The sequence below is a fragment of the Peromyscus eremicus genome, chromosome 20 (assembly GCF_949786415.1).
Source record: "Peromyscus eremicus chromosome 20, PerEre_H2_v1, whole genome shotgun sequence".
Taxonomy (NCBI): Eukaryota; Metazoa; Chordata; class Mammalia; order Rodentia; family Cricetidae; genus Peromyscus; species Peromyscus eremicus.
This window is the reverse complement of record NC_081436.1, coordinates 43,241,887-43,259,105: the sequence shown is the minus strand read 5'-3', so window position 1 is coordinate 43,259,105 and position 17,219 is coordinate 43,241,887. Positions and strand designations below refer to the sequence as shown.

General features: G+C 43.0%; 1 protein-coding gene across 1 annotated transcript in view; it reads left to right on the top strand.

The window, feature by feature from the left end:
• Tbc1d31 (TBC1 domain family member 31) overlaps positions 1 to 17,219 on the top strand; it is a 62,529-nt gene that overhangs the window by 30,988 nt on the left and 14,322 nt on the right. The window contains exons 9-16 of the mRNA XM_059247165.1: positions 553 to 632; positions 720 to 866; positions 8,690 to 8,823; positions 10,537 to 10,670; positions 11,369 to 11,548; positions 12,461 to 12,693; positions 13,532 to 13,684; positions 16,016 to 16,151. Coding sequence (XP_059103148.1) covers positions 553 to 632; positions 720 to 866; positions 8,690 to 8,823; positions 10,537 to 10,670; positions 11,369 to 11,548; positions 12,461 to 12,693; positions 13,532 to 13,684; positions 16,016 to 16,151 — 1,197 coding nt within the window. The remainder of the gene's footprint in view (positions 1 to 552; positions 633 to 719; positions 867 to 8,689; positions 8,824 to 10,536; positions 10,671 to 11,368; positions 11,549 to 12,460; positions 12,694 to 13,531; positions 13,685 to 16,015; positions 16,152 to 17,219) is intronic.

Genomic DNA, 17,219 nt, shown 5'->3' with positions numbered 1-17,219 from the left:
AAACTGTTGAAGTAATTCATATTCCTAGCACAGTAAAGAGTTCTAGTTATTCCATAGCCTCAGCAACACTTGGTATTTTTCGCATTAACTTTAATAATTTTTTCTATAAGCATTTAAATGATAAAACTTAGGGATAGGAAAGAATGTATAAAGCCGATTCCGACTTAGTGACGGTCAGCTCCCATTGTGCTGTGTTGGAGTCTTCGTGCTCGGCGCTGTTAGGAGGGTGATATGGGTGGATTCATAAGCTGTGTTCATGGCTGCACTTGAGGGTAGGAGAGAGGAAGCGTGTGTGGCAGGGTCAGCGGCATGAATGTGTCTCACTGTGTATTGTGTTCAGTTGTGTCCTGTTGTTGGAGACAGGATCTCCCCTGTAGTCCAGGCTGGCTTCAAACTCCTGATCCTCCAGCCTGTTCTCTGAGTGCTGAGATTACCAGCATGGGCCACTCTGCCTGTCTTGTGTGCTGTGTTCTAAAGTTTGGAAGTCACTGTGAACTAGATTACCATGTTTTCAGTTGCTTGATGGTCACTTATGATACAATCTTTTTATAGAATGAATTTTCTGAAGGAGTAAATAAAAAACGTTTGCAGATCTTATTAAAAGGCTATGGGGAATATCCAACAAAGTACAGGTAAACCTCAGATTCTCTCATTCTAAATCAGTTTCACTCAAAACAAGTTTTTTTTTTTCTTTATTTCAAATCAGATTTTTATTTCAGAATGTTTATTTGGCGCTCTCTACTACAACTGCCTGAAAACCATACAGCATTTAGTAGCTTGATGGATAAGGGAACTCATGTGGCTTATCTGAACCTTCAGAAGAAATACCCCATCAAAAGTAGAAAACTACTGAGAATACTGCAGAGGTACGCTTAACACACCGCAGCAGTGTGTGGGATGGGAACCAAGGGCTGAGTGTTTCCAAACCCCCTTCTCATGGAGGCTTGCTTGGTCAGGATTGACTCTCCTTGTCTGGTTTGTAGGGCTGTTTTATTTAATTTTTTTATTTATTTTTGGTTTTTCGAGACAGGGGTTCTCTATGTAGTTTTTGGTGCTTGTCCTGGATCTCGTTCTGTAGACCAGGCTGGCCTTGAACTCACAGAGATCTGCCTGCCTCTGCCTCCTGAGTGCTGGGATTAAAGGTGTGCGCCACCACTGCCAGCTTGTAGGACTGTTTTAAAAACAAAAGATACATGCATCATGTATGGATGTGAGATTGTGTTATGTTCCTGGAAATCATACTCTCTCGGGTAATCCAAAGGAGCAAAGAAAGCAGTGGGAAGAGCTTGGGCTTTAAGACAAAAGACCCAGTTTTGACTATTCCATCTGCTTTTTCTTTTGGTTTTTCAAGACAGGGCTTTCTGTGTAGTCTTCGCTGTCCTGGAACTCACTCTGTAGACCAGGCTGGCCTCGAACTCAGAGATCACTTGCCACTGCCTCCCAAGTGCTAGGATTAAAGGCGTGTACCACCACCTGGCCTTGACTCTTTATTCCATCATTTAATAAAGGATATATCTTTCCTCCCCCATCCTTAATTTTTTGACAGGAAATGGGGTTGGAGCTGATCACCCCAACATTGTGAGATTATTGGGGTATTTGAAGACAGTGTCACTTAGAACAGTGTCTAGTTCATAGTAGACACTTGGTAAATGCTAGTCGTAAACCTCGTATGTCCGAGTGCAGGTATTGCAAGTGTGTCCAGCTGCAGCCCACACGCTGCATGGAGCTGAGCATGGCTATGAAGGTAACAACACAGAGCTGCAGACTTACTTAAAACATTGTAAGATTTTCTTTTTCAGTAACTGGATCGCACAGTTCTCAAGTGTGAACTTTGTAGGTGACAGCATGTCACATCACAAGGCTGAGCACTAATGTCTTCATTGTTAGGTAAATATGTACTTAATTTACATCACAGGTAGAGAAACCAAGGCATAGAGAAGTTGGATAACGTGATCTGGTCACTTGTGAGAGCTGGAACTGCTCCTGGTCTCTAGAATCCAGGGCCTTTTTGTAGAGTTTTTAGGATGAAAAACTGCAAGCTTATGTAAAAGTGGGACACGGTGAAGAGCAGCCTTGTGCGCTCGTTACCTTCAGCAGTTGGCCGGCTTGTGGACCAGCTTGTTGCTCCACCCGCTCCACAGCAGCTTCTCTGCTGCCTTCCTAGACATGCATGCACATACCATGCTAATTGTTTACACGTGAGCCTTTAAAGCTGGAGACTTTTTTCCTCCAGCCTGTGTGTGTTTGTACTGCCATTATCACACCGACAAGAAAGCTCACTCTTGTAGCCCACATACCCAGTCAGCATCCCCACTACTGATAGACTTGGGAAACTTTATGGTAAGCTTGGTCATAAAATCTGGATTCCAGCAAGTTACACACACACAGTATTTGATTGACACTGCCCCCCTCAAAGTCTCTTTTCTTTTTATAATTTTATTATTTGTTTTGGCTTTTTTGGAACAGTGTCTGTGTAGCCCAGGCTGTCCTGGAACTTTAGCCCTCCTGCCTCTGCCACATGAGAGCTGGGGTTCTGGGCCCGGGCCACGACCCCAGAGCCTCTTTTGGTCTACGGATTGTTTCCCTGCAATGTATTTGTGGAGGAACCAGGACTCACCTTGCATACTCTGCCACGGTCTGGGTTTGCTGGTTTATTCCTTACTGTTGTTTGCTCCATTTCTCTTTATCCACAATGTACTCTAACTGATCGGAGCCAGGATATTCGTTTCTCCACCTGGTGGTATGCTGGGTGACATTATAGGTGGTTTTGTGTACTTCGTTAGGAGGTTTATGGTCGCTGGTTGTTTCTCTCTTGAAGGCGTCACTGGTTATTACTGACCATCATCTAGATCTGTTGCAGCCCAGAGATTAGCAAAACACTGACAGTCTACTTCTGTCATTCCTTCTTTTATTACGTGGACAGTTTCCATAAAAAAACACTTTCCAAGGGTTGGGAAATGACTCAGTTCATAAAGCACTTGCCTTTCAGGCCAAAGGATCTGAGTTCAGTCCCCAGAACCCACATAAAAGTCTGGGGCAGTGTGCATATTTGCAGTCCCAGGGGTGGGATGATGGAGGCGGAGATGGCAGATCCCTGGAAGCTCGATGGCCAACTAGTTAGTTCAGCTCAGTCGGTGAAGTTTGTCTCAAACCAAAGGGAAAGATGCCTGAGGACAATTGTCCGCTGATTACCTCACACAGACACATGGGCTCCCACACACACATGTGCCTCCCCCCACATGAAAACACACACACACACACACACACACACACACACACACACACACACACACAGAAAGAACAAGGTTCCCATCGTCAACTTAAAATTTTTACCAGTTTTCAAAACAGTAAGTTAATTATCTTATAATGCCCCAAATAATAAGTTTGCACATTATAAACTTAGATTTAAACATTGGCCTTTCTGGTGGACTGGGTGAGGAAAGAGTTTATAGTGATATTTTCTATCAAATTTAGGATTAAAACTTTTTTTTTTTTTTGCATAACTTCTTTGATTTTGTGTTTGAATCTTTTAGAGTAAAAAAAAATCTTGATTCATAGTAACATTGATGTGCATGTGTGTATGTGTCAATGGCATCAAACCTCAGGCCTTTTACATGGTCGGTAAGCACTCTACTACTGAGGCACACCTATAGCCCACTTTTTCTACATATACACCGACTTCTGAACTCTGTACTGTATGTGTGTTAAAAACTGTATGTGTGGGAATGGGACAGCTGTATCTTACATTATTGTTTTGGGTAGGTGATTGATGTTTTTGTTATTTTGTGTTTGAGGTGGGGTCTTACCATATAGCTCTAGCTGGCCCCATACTTGAAATGTAAGCCAAGCTTGCCTTAACTCATGACAATCCTCCTGCCTCAGGTTCTCCATGTATGTATCACCATGCCTAGTTCATATTAGGATTATTGAAAATAGTTGAAGCTTTCTAGGGGTTTTTTTTCCTCCTTAAACTATAGCCCACAAGCATGTATAATCAAATTATTATTTTAGAATTACTTAATCATTACTATGGTAATGCCACAAATTCACTACATAGTTAGGTTAATTTGTTCCGTTTATTTTCAGTGTTTTTTGGTTTGGTCCTGTTTCTTCTTCACTGGAGTTGACCTCAGAGTCACTGAGGCCCTGAAGTTTTTGTTTCATTTAAACTTTATTTTGTTTTATACTCTCATACAAAATAAGGTTTATTTAAGTCAATCTGGCTTCTGTTCCCTCCACCCTGTTTGCTCATTAGTAATCCTGTCAGTAAACATTACATAATCACGTGTGTGTTTGTGCTTTTCCTTATGTGGCTGTTGATTGACTGTGGATTGACTATCACACACGTCTAGACCCTGCTTTGGGTGAGGGCGTTTGAGCAGTGCAGAGGCATTCTGCATCTGCTTCTGTAGCTGCCCGTGCCCGGTGCACAGTGATTCACTGACCTGTCCCTGCTAAGGAACGTCTGGGTTGTTCCCAGTCTTTGCTCTTAAGGGGTGCTTAGTCATTTAGCTTCGCCTATACAGACTTTTAAAGATTTGCCGGGCGGTGATGGTGGTGCACGCCTTTAATCCCAGCACTCGGGAGGCAGAGCCAGGTGGATCTCTGTGAGTTTGAGGCCAGCCTGGTCTACAGAGTGAGATCCAGGACAGGCACCAAGCTACACAGAGAAACCCTGTCTCGAAAAAAACAAAACAAACAAACAGCAACAACAACAACAACAAAATTTGATGTACCTTAAGTTTTTAATGTACCTTTGAGTTCGATGAATTATCAGCTGACTTTGAGACTTATTTTACTCATTTGGCCCCTACCTTTAATATGCTTCCTGCTGTGCATGGTAAGTCTGCATAAAATGACATTATATTTTTGGTTGTGAGCCTAGCCTTTAATGACTGAGCCATCTCTCCAGGTATAAATGACATTATAATTGTCAGAATACCCTTGTGCCTTGCCTGTGATTCTTGGTTCAAGTATGCAGAGTCAAACACAGCAAGTGCTTTGGTAGGAAGCCTTGTCTTTGTAGATGAAGGAGGAAATGTAAACCAATGGGAATGTGTTCCTTTGGAAAAGATCATTTTCACACATTCCTCTGAAATACTGACTTGCCTCTGTTCGGAGGATGAACAGAGCACGTATTCCTTCTGTTGATCCCATCACTGCGGGATATCAGGAATTGGTTTTGTCGATAGATAAAAGCGCCCGAGATACTGACTTTTGTCTGATGATTCCGCTCGGAGAAGGAAACACTCTTGTTGTATTTCTGCCTGCATAATGTGTGGATGGGCACTTCCTGAGGTCCAGTTTCCTAAACTCTACCTAAGGTGGCAAGAGTTTCCATAAAATGTGGTCAGTTGGATGCATAAAGCAAGTCTGTGTCTACTAATCCATTTACAGTTAAAGTTACTATTTTAATTATAATTCTGTATACATACTTCAAATATCCTCATTTTTTTCTTCCTTTTGTTTTTCAGTTTCTGTTTTTCTAATGTCTTTTCTTTGAGACAGAATCTCACTATCTAGCTCAGTGTGGCCTGGAACTTACCATGTAGCTCAAGCCAGCCTTAGAGTCTCGATCCTCCTGCTTTAGACCCCACAGGCTGAGTTTACAAGTAGGAGCCATCACATCTGATTTATTTTTCTAAATTTTAATTTAGAAATTCAAAATCAGGTGCTAGAGATGGCTCAATGGTTAAGAGTACTGGCTGCTTTTCAGAGACCCCACGTGGCAGCTCACCACTATGTCAGTCCACTAGAACATTCTCTTCTAGTCTTGGAGGGTACCAGGCAGGCAAAGTACTTATATACATAAAATAAAAATTTATTTATTTATTTATTTTCCCGAGACAGGGTTTCTCTGTGTAGCTTTGGAACCTGTCCTGGATCAAGCGCTGTAGACCAGGCTGACCTCGAACTCACAGAGATCCGCCTGGCTCTGCCTCCCGAGTGCTGGGATTAAAGGCATGTGCCACCACCACTGGCTAAAAAATTTATTTTATTTTTATCGTTTATTTTATAACTTTAAATCAAAATTATAATTTCATGAAAGAGAATTGTTTTCAGCTTGATTAGACAAGTGCAGAAAGGTGAGACCGGTCTGGTTATGGATTGTACTGAAGAAACAAACTGTGTTTCCTTTTTAAGTACTATAACGATGTGACTATATAAGTGAATGCTTGTTTTAACTAAATTAACTAAAAATTTTTTAAATTACATATATTTCTACTTATTTATTTCTTTATTTAATTTTGTGTGTGTGTGTGTGTGTGTGTGTGTGTGAGCGTGAGCATGAGCATGTCATGTGCACACTTGTGGAGGTGAGGGGTCGGTTTGTGAGAATTCTCTCCTACTCCTGTGCAGGTCCCAGGAACTGAACTCAGCTTGCCAGGCTTACATTCAAGCTCACTTACCTGCTAAGCCATTTTACCAGCACTGCCACCCCCTCTCTCTATTTTTTTAAAGATGTATATTTAACTATTAACGAATAAAATGATGTGTTAAAGATTTGCTAAGCTACTGTGGTAAAGTGGTGGAGGTAGGGTAAATCCACGTGCATGACAGATGACTGCTTCCTACCTTCGTATTTTGAACATTTCAAGTACCTTCAAATTCTCTATTGTAATCTTTTAAAAAGAACGTAGTTCTTGGGTACGAGAGCTTCCTGCCCTTCCAGAGGACCAGAGTCTGGTTCCTAGCGCCTGTGTCAGGTGCTCACAACCTCTTCTAACTCTGCCCCCGGGGATGTGTGTGACCGCTGCTTCTGCCTCCACAGACACAGACAGACAGAGACACAGAAAATAAAATCAACGTGTAATTGGATGAGTTCCTTGTAAGATAGCTGCGGCGGCGGTGCAGAGGTCTTAGGGAGTCTGTGCTTTTCCGCCCGAAGTCGGCTCGCACTGGAAGCAGCTGCTCGTTTTGGGCTGGCTTCCATAGGTATATAATGCAGACACAGGCATACTGGGTATTTTGATTGGATTGGATTTTTTCCCCCTAAGTCTCCCTAAGTAGCCCAGGCTGGCCTAGAACTGGCGATCTTCCCGCCTTGGCCTTCCAAGTAGAGCGTGATTGCAGGTGTGTGTTCCCACTACAAACAGTTAACAGAAATAGGATCTATGCTATTTTGTCTTTTTGTTTTCCTTTAAGAGTCTCTCATTGGCCTTCTTTAGTATAGATTGCTGTGCCCGATTTTGTGTGTGCATTTGCCATGACATATATGTGGGGTCAGGACAACTTGGTGACCCTGGTGGGGGTGGTGCTTTAATCCCAGCACTAGGGAGGCAGATCTCCGAGTTCCAGTACAGCCAGGGCTACTCAGAGAAACTGTCTCAAATAACCAATAACCAATAATAATAATAATAATAATAATAATAAAATTTTAAAAATAAAATGAGATAAAAAAGAACTTTGACAGAAATGTGTATGAGTCAGGGTTCTCTAGAGGAGCAGAACTGATTGAATGAATACATACATACATACATACATACATATATACATACACATACATACATATATTCAGAAAGGGGATTTGTAAGAATGGCTGACAGTCTGTGGTCCATCTAGTCCAACGATGGCTGTCTACCAATTGAAGTCCAAGAATCCAACAGTTGTTCAGTCCACGAGGGTGGATGTCCTAGCTGGTGTTTGGTGTACTCCAGAATCTTGAAAAGTAGGCTCTAATGCCTCTGAAAGAATGGACTTGCCAGCAGGAGTCAAGGCAAGCAGACAGAGAGAGCAAGCTTCCTTCTTCCTTGTCCTTTATATAGGCTGTTACCAGAAGGTGGGTCCCAGATTAAAGGTGGGTCTTCCCACCTCAGAAGATCCAGATTAAAAATGGGTCTTCCCACTTCAAATTATTTAATTAAAAAAAAAATCCCTCACAGGTGTACCCAGCCCAGTTTTAGTTATTTCCAGATATAGTCAAGTTGGCAACCAGGAATAACCATCATAAAATGTTGATAACACTTTGAAGAGCCTTGAGAAAATAGACATCCCTTCACAATGTCAGCAGCAACATAAATAGACATTCCGTTGAGGATTATGTGTCATTGGCTATTGAAATTACAGCTGTGCATATCTTAGTGTTTATCCAAGTCTGTTTTCCCACTTGAAGAAAGATGCACATGTAATGATACTCAGTGCGGCATTGTTTATGAAAGCAGAAAGACCCCAAGGCCCAACAATAGGAATCTTATTTAAATAAACGAGATTCCTCAGCACAAAGCTCTCATAGACACCAAGAAAACACCATGAGGGTATTTACACTCCAGATCCTGATATTAACATTTCAAGTAATAACTGAAAACTTCAAGACACAGAACAATATTTATGTAATACCACCATTTGTGTGGGGTTGAGTTCTTTTGTTGGTGTGAGGGCAGATTGGTGTTGGGTTTTTTTGTTTGTTTTGTTTTGAGATGGGGTCTCACTATGTATCCCTGGCTGGCTTGGACCTCACAATGTAGACCAGGCGGGCTTCCAATTCCCCGAGATCTGTCTGCCTCTGCCTCTCCATTGCTGAGATCAAAGGTGTGTGCTACCCCTGCCCAGTGATTCTAAAGAGGGGAAATGTATGATGGGGAAAGAGAGAAAGTCTCCACCAAATCTGAATCAGTTACTAAGACACACTGTGATAACACTGTCCCTTTCTGGTCTTTATTTCCATTTTTTCTTTTTTTTTTATTTCCAGAACCCTCTCTGCATTAGCTCACTGGTCTGCGATCTTTAGTGACACACCATATCTTCCACTCTTGGCTTTTCCATTTGTGAAATTGTTCCAGAACAATCAGCTCATCTGTTTTGAAGTTGTTGCTACTCTCATAAGTAAGTACTTCAGAACCAAACCAAGAACGGAGTCTCATGTGTCTTCCTGGTGTCTTGGTACCTTTGCCGCATATAGGGAATCTAGATCTCTTTATTTTTGAGTCAAGAAGTATGAAACAGTCAAGTTTAGAGCAAGAAGTAGACACACCAATCATTTATGTGGAGAGTAGGAAGTTTTAGACAGTATTGTTGTAGGTGGTTTCGGTTAGAAAGAAGCCAGTTTCGCACTTAGTTGGGACCGGTTGCTTTTCATAGAACTGCTGAAGGGTGGAGCCCTTGGCACACAGTGCCTGCTGGGTAGTGCCTAGGTGCTGGCTGCTGCCCTCATCCCCACCATCTGAGGTTCATAATATCGAGCAATTCGTATGCTGAATTGTTCTCGCTGTCTCACTTTGTTTTGCTCAGTTTACCTTCCTAGCCACCCTGTGCAATAGGTATGAGTACCCTCTTTCTACAGGTGACCCCCCAAGTTCTGAGGCTGGGTTAGGCCAGTCTGCTCCTGGTCATTCTAACAGCAGCAATTTAAAGAAGTTGAAATCTTGTCGAGATTTTACTTCTGGATTAATTATTAGCTCAAATTTAAATGTATGATAATAAGTGAAATAACAGAGTTCTAGAATTAGAAAACCTTTGTAAACTGTATAATACTCTGATGGAACTTCTGCTGCTGACCTGAGATGAGAGGTTATAACATCAAGGAATACAGCTTTTTTTGTTGCTGTGACAAAGACCTGAGGAAAGTCGCTTAAGGAAAGTGGCTTCTGGTGCATCATGGGAGGAGGGCCGTGGCAGCGCGTCACACTGCATCCAAAGGCAGACAGCAGGAGCACCCTGTAGTACCGATGCGTCACGTGCTTTCCTTGTCTGTGGAATGGAGCCACCATATTGATGGTGGCCCTTCTCACCTCATTTAAACCTCTCTGGAAATGTCCTCACAGACGTGCCCAGAAGTCTGTCTCCTAGATGTTTTCAGGTTTTATCAGGTTGACAATAAGGGTAAACCAAAACACATGGCCTTTTCTAAGAAAATCCCTTTGTTAATCAAAGACTGAAAATACAGGAGTCAGCAGGAACCAGAAAATCCAACATGCTGGCTTAGGAATGGTTTGGAAGAGTGTGTGTGTGTATGCACATGTTTTTATTGACACATTTTCAGTGACTGCCCTGAAGAAATTGGCAGATTGTCTTTATGCCTGAATTACTATATTAACACCATGGAGATTCGAATCCTCATGATCTAGAAACCAAAAAGATACTATCTCTTCTTTATTCATGAACCTATTGAAGAGAAAAAAAAATGGATTCACTGGGGCTGGTGTTAACAGGCCTGTGATCTGTGATCCTGTCTAATCCCGAGACAGAGGCAGAGGCAGGTGGACCACAAGTTCAGGGCCTGCCTTAGAACCTGTAACTAACTAACTAACTAAATGAGTAAATAGGCTGGGGGTACAGCTTAGTGGTAGTGTTGCCTAGCATGTGTAAGGCTTCTGTGTCCCACCCACAGGACTAGAGATAAAAAGTCCCAGTGTGGTTGCCTGTAATCCCTACATTAGATTGGCTGAGATAGGAGGATTAGGAATTTGAGACTAGCCTGGGAATATGAATATATACATACATACACACACAGATATAGTGAGACTATCTCAAAAAAATCCTTTTATAATATATAAGATTATTTAAAGAAAAATTTTCTGATTTTTTTTTCCTTTGTAGTCAATTGGTGTCAACATTGGTTTGAGTACTTTCCTAACCCTCCCATCAATATTCTTAGCATGATAGAAAATGTTTTGGCATTTCATGACAAGGAACTGCTACAGCACTTTATAGATCGAGATGTGACTTCCCAGGTAAGAAATAGAAGGGCTTTAGCATGCCATCATTTATTTTGAGAGCTAAGATTGACTCTGTATTCTCCCAGTGAATAATGAAAGGTATATTCTACTTTATAATTTTTAAATTAAATTAATTTATTGTGTGTGTATGTATATACATTTGTGGGCATGTGTGCAAGACTTACACTTAGGTCACCCAGCACGATAGCAAACAGCTGTGCCTGCTGAGCTGTCCTGACACACAGTATGTATTTTTGTTTGTTTGTTTGTTTTTGGCTTTTTGGTTTTTTGACACAGGGTTTCTATGTGTAGTTTTGGCACCTTTTCTGGAACTTACTCTGTAACCCAGGCTGGCCTCGAACTCACAGAGATCCACCTGTCTCTGCCTCCCGAGTGCTGGGATTAAAAGCGTGCGCCACCACCTCCTGGCACAGTCTGCATTTTTATCAATTTGCCGTTCTTCTTTAAGTTACCTTCCTGAAAGTCTAGGAAGAGAGTCCAAATAGGAGCTGAGGGTGCAGTTGAGTGGTGGAGCACTTGTGTACTCGAGGCCCTGGTTTGGTCTCTAGCCTGGGGCAAAGCAGAGGCATTGTCCGAATTACCACAGTTCTTTTCATACTTATGCACTGAATGTTGCCGCACAGCTTCAGTTGCCAGTGACGTTTTGACTCTTGGATTGTCAGTACGGAACACATCCTTTCTGTTTGCTTCAGCTGTATGCCTGGCCTCTCCTCGAAACTGTGTTCTCAGAGGTGCTGACCAGAGAGGAGTGGCTCCGATTATTTGACAACGTCTTCTCCAATCACCCTTCCTTCCTCCTCATGACCGTGGTGGCCTACAACACCTGCTCTAGAGCACCTTTGCTCAACTCTACTCTTAAAGATGATTTTGAGGTAAGTACCCATGCATGGAGGAGATCCTCAAGGCTGGAAGTATAGTCCGTGGTAGAGTGCTTGCCTAGCACACGAGAGGCCTTGGGTTCCATCCCCTTACCCACCAAGTCGACAATAAACCCCAAACAAGAAGCTCTCACTTGTCAGCTGTTTACACTGAGAAGTACATTTCTTGACTGAGAGCCTACTGGTCGGGCATTGGTGCTAGGTGGTAGAAATAGAATAGATAAAGAGTTGGATCACACCCCTGACCTTGTGTAGATTATTGACAAGAAGGTTGTTATGACTGGGTTGTTTTTCCTTGGTAAGAGCATTGAACACTTGGTTGTTGTTTGTTCTTTGAATGATCTCATCATCAGCCCCTCTGGTCTGTGGTAGTATGGAAATGTGTGTAGAATAGTACTTGAGGTTTCTTTGTGCTCAGACAGTTTTGGATTTTTGAGACAAGGCCTTGTTATGTAGCCCAGGCTGGTTTCAAACTGCTCTGTAGCACAGGCCAGCCTGGAACTCATGGCGGTCCTTCTGCCTTTGCCTCTCAAGTGCTGGAATTACAGCTATGTGACCTGTGATGTCAGCAATAGGAAGGCTCCGGCAGGAGGATCGCAAGTTTGAGGCCAGTTTGGGCTTTGTATCCAATTCTCAGGCTAGCCTGAGCTGTTACACAGTAACAAAAAAGCAAAAGCGCTCTGTGACTGGACCCCCCAGAGCCTCTCCTTCCCTCCTCCGGCTTCAAAGCTCAGGCCTCACCATAGCTAGTGTTTCCCCTACTCCTTCCTTGGGGTCAGTTGCCCTGTGTCTCCTGCCCCTTGAATGTGTGTCTCTGCATCTGATGCTATCCTTATTTTTATTTCTTCTGAGTAATGGCATGCTTTGCTGAGTAAACCGTGATTTAAACATCGAGTTTTCTTACAGTATTTTTTTCACCATCGGAATAACCTGGACATAAATGTTGTAATTAGAGAAGTTTATCATCTCATGGAGACTACACCTGCTGATATTCATCCAAGGAGCATGCTGGATGCTTTTGTTGCATTGACAAAAGGGCAATATCCCATATTTAATCAATACCCGAAGTTTATTGTGGACTATCAGACGCAGGAACGAGAAAGGATTAGGAATGATGAGCTGGATTTCTTGAGAGAGAGGTAATCATGTAATGATTATTCTTGAGATAAATGAGACACTATAAATAAGAAAGGTTTTTTTTTTCTTTAGATTATTTTTGTTTATGTATATGTATGTGTCCTTGCATGGGCTTGTGGACACATTGTGTGTGAAGGTGCCCATTGAAAACAGAGAGTTCCAGAGTTCCTGGAGTTACAAGTGGTTATGAGCTACCAGATAGGGGTACTTGTAGACAGAGTTTTCCCATCCTGGGAGCTGCTTCCAAATTACCACACAGAGACTTATATTAATTGTAAATGCTTGGCTGATAGCTCAGGCTTATTACTAACTGGCTCTTACAGTTAAATTAACCCATTTCTATTAATCTATGTTTTGCTATGTGGTTCATGGCTTTACCTGTCCTCTGGAACGTCTTGTTCCCCTGAAGGCTGGCTGGCATCTCTCTGACTGTCCTTCTTTCCCCCAGCATCCTCAGTCAGATTTCCCTGCCTATACTTTTGGCCTGGCTATCAGCCAATCAACATTTTATTAACAGTGTACATAATCCACACAGCAGGTGCTAGGAATCGAACCTGGTCCTGTGCAAGAACAGCACATGATCTTAACCTCTGAGCCTTTTCTCCAGCCCCAAGTAAAAGTTTTTAATGAGAAATCAAGTTTGAATTCTAAAGTATGTGTATAAAATCCAAATGTGAAGGCTAGAGGTGTCTTTAAAGATGCCTACTTTCTCCTGTATCTGAAAATAAAACCACACATTGTACTTTCAGCAGGTTCTACATTGTATATCTTGGTTATTTTGAATTAAATTACTTCACTTCTTGTCTGCATTTTTATAATAGTAAATATTGTCGACTTCAGGCAGACAGTTGAAAATATGCAAGCTGAAGTGGATGAGCAGAGAGCTGAGGATGAGGCTTGGTACCAGAAGCAAGAGCTGCTCCAGAGAGCAGAGGAGACAAGAAGAGAGATGCTTCTGCAGGAGGAAGAGAAAATGGCCCAGCAGAGACACAGGTGCAGTCCACATGACCCAGCGGGGACCCGGGTGCAGTCCACATGACCCGGCGGGGACCCGGGTGCAGTCTACATGACCCGGCGGGGACCCGGGTGCAGTCCACATGACCCGGCGGGGACCCGGGTGCAGTCCACATGACCCGGCGGGGACCCGGGTGCAGTCTACATGACCCGGCGGGGACCCGGGTGCAGTCCTCCTGACCCGGCGGGGACCCGGGTGCAGTCCACATGACCCGGCAGAGACACGGGTGCAGTCCACGTGACCCGGCGGGGACACAGGTGCAGCCCACATGACCCAGCGGGGACACGGGTGCAGTCCTCGTGACTCGGCGGGGACACGGGTGCAGTCCACGTGACCCGGGGGGACTCGGGTGCAGTCCACTGCTGTGGCAAACCTCAGACAGGAGTCAGACAGGTTGTTTCCTCCCCTTTCTTACGTAGAACACTGTATGTTAAGTTACCCAGCCTAATTTCCATTAAGCAAATATGTAAGGTAATAAAAAGTGTATATGCCTCCTAAACTTACATGTAGTAAAATTAATACTAAAGCAATGTTGAATCTGCCCCCCCATGAATTTTCAGAAGTAATGTAAGTTCTAATGTATTTTGAAAAACATTGTTTAGCAATATTCATTCTAAGCCAGGCGTGATTCATTCCTATCATCCCAACACCCTAGGAGGTTTGAGTCTAGTCTAGGCTTCATAGTGGGGTTCCAGGCCAGACTGGGCTACAGAGTGAGACTTGTCTCTATTTAAAAAAAAAAAAAATTCTATGGTAGGCAGAAATGCTTTGTAATAAATAGAGTGTTGGAAAATCACTCTTGTTGGTAAATTTTTTTTTCTTTTTGTTTGTTTTTCAAGACAGGGTTTCTCTATGTAACAGCCATGGCTGTCCTGGAACTCATTCTGTAAACCAGGCTGGCCTCGAACTTATAGAGATCCACCTGCCTCTGCCTCCCGAGTACTGGGATTAAAGGCATGAACCTCCACCACTGGCTTTCTTTTTTTTCTTTTGGTTTTTCGAGATGGGGTAGACCAGGCTGGCCTCGAATTCACTGAGATCCACCTCCTAAGTGCTGGGATTAAAAGCATGTGCCACCACTGCCCAAAACAATGTAATTTTTTAAATTATGCTTAAACATAGCTATATGATCCAACAAATTGAAACATAAATAGTTATCTCCTTATGCATTTAGAACTTCGGCAATGCCAGGTGTGGTGGTGCATGTCTTTAATACCACCACTTAGGAGGCAGAAGCGTGTGGAACTCTTGAGTTCAGGGACAGCCAGGGTTACACAATGAGACCTTGTCTCAAAGCAAACAAACACCCAAGATCTTTGACAAGAGGCTGGAGAGATGACTCTGTGGTTCTGAGTATTTGCTGCTCTTGTAGAGGACCTGGGTTTGGTTCCCAGCACCCACAAGACATCCACAACCTTCTGTAACTTTAGTTCCTAGGGGTCCAGTGCGTCTTTATGACTTCTTCGGGCTCCAGACATGCATGTGGCAAACACTTGTATACGTAAGATAAATAAAGTTATAACATTTAAACTTTGGCAAAGGGGGACATCTCTTGCCCAAGCTCCCCTGGTGCTAGGGAAACAGGTGTGCCTCCACACTCAGCTTGAGGAACTGACTTCTCTCCATGTTTATTGATTCCTATTTCTTTTTTTTCTTTTTTTTTTTTTTTTTTTTGGTTTTTCAAGGCAGGGTTTCTCTGTGTAGCTTTGCACCTTTCCTGGAACTCACTTGGTAGCCCAGGCTGGCCTCGAACTCACAGAGAACCGCCTGCCTCTGCCTCCCGAGTGCTGGGATTAAAGGCATGCGCCGCCGCCGCCACCACCACCACCACCACCACCACCACCACCACCACCACCACCTGGCTGATTCCTATTTCTATGAGCAGTGAAAATCAATTATAGAGCTGATGGCCTCTACTGACACCGTAAAGGATGTGGATACCCTGCTTGGTGCCATTGTCGTGGTTTTGCAGTCATCCTCTTCAGCTGAAGAGTATCAGTGTACTGAAATGATGTGATAGCCCTGGGCTGCACTTGCTGCCAGAGCACTTGCCTTGCATGCAAGAGGCCCCTGGATTCCATCAGGGCACTGGGAAAGGAGCTCACAGGTAGACTGTTGGAAGGTGAATCAGAAAGGATAAGGATGGCTAGTTGCACTGACCATGACCCTTTCGAGTACTGACTTTGTTTATTGCAAACACAGTTGTGTTGCAGTGGACAAAATGTATCCAAACAGCTCAAGCAACTCAGTGAAGAAAAAAAAAAATTAAAGGTGTGTTGGAAAGTGCTTTGATATGGTTTGTTTTTCAGGCTAGCTGCTGTGAAAAGAGAGCTGAAGATGAAGGAAATATGCTTACAGGATGCTGCTAGGAGGCGTTTTCTGAAGCTTCAGCAAAATCAGCGTGAAATGGAGCTGCGCAGGCTGGAGGATGAAATTGAGAGAAAGGTCTGTCAGCTTTAATCTTAATCAAGATCTCTGTTTATCCTCATGTAATGAATACCTTCCAATTAAGTAATGATGCTAGTGTCCATGACAAACACTACAACAGCCCCGTCAGTGTTATTTACTGTACCATTCAGCTATTCTTTTTTTTTTTTTTTTTTTAATGCCGAATGCTGTTTATTGAAGGAGGGAAGAGGTCTTAAATACAGGCTTACAGCACAATGGGAGAACCCTGGAGGGCAGAAGTTCGCTACAGATGTTTTACAATCTTGCATCTAAGCTGTTAACGCCCATTATGCAGGATACACAGACAAGGAACTTCCCTTAAGCATTCAGGAGGGTGGAACCCGGCAGGGAATTAGCATAGGGAGGATATCAAGGTCAAGGTCAGCAAGCAAGGCAACAGTTACCCAAAACGGGGGCCAGGGACCTACAGGTTCCCCTTTTACTAAAAAATGAGCTTCTGACTTAGGTTGCATGGAAAGTCAGCAGGTCACCTTACCCATCATGGAGACACAGGCGCTCTGTCTTAGGTTGGTGAGCACCCCCCTAGGCATTACCCGTCTCTGAATACTCATTATCATACAGGCTCAATCGGCCATTCAGCTATTCTTATACCAAGAAATCAGTCAGTTTAATGACTTTCTCCAGAAGTAAAAGTATGTCAGGTATCAGTTGTGAACTGGGGGAAATTAGTCAATTTAGTGACTGTTTCTCCAGAAGCGAAAGTATGTCAGCTATCAGTTGTGAGCTGGGGGAAATATTCTTCTCTACTGTAAAAATGCACATGTGACCAATATAAAAAGAATTTCCAGTACAGAACATCTGGAGTTAGAGAGGGGGCCTCTCTGTGCTTCCTCATTTCTAGAGCTGAGATGTCTAGGGTATGAGTATTTTAAGTGTGTATCTTACCCATGGCGTATTCACCAGTGAGCTGCTGTATAGCCACAGGAAAGAGAAACTGACACATCAAAACACTATGGAAAGACAGTAAACAGTCAGTTTTTTAAACACGGTACAAAATAGAAAGCAAATAAAAATTTATATAATATAAAAAAATACATAGTTACC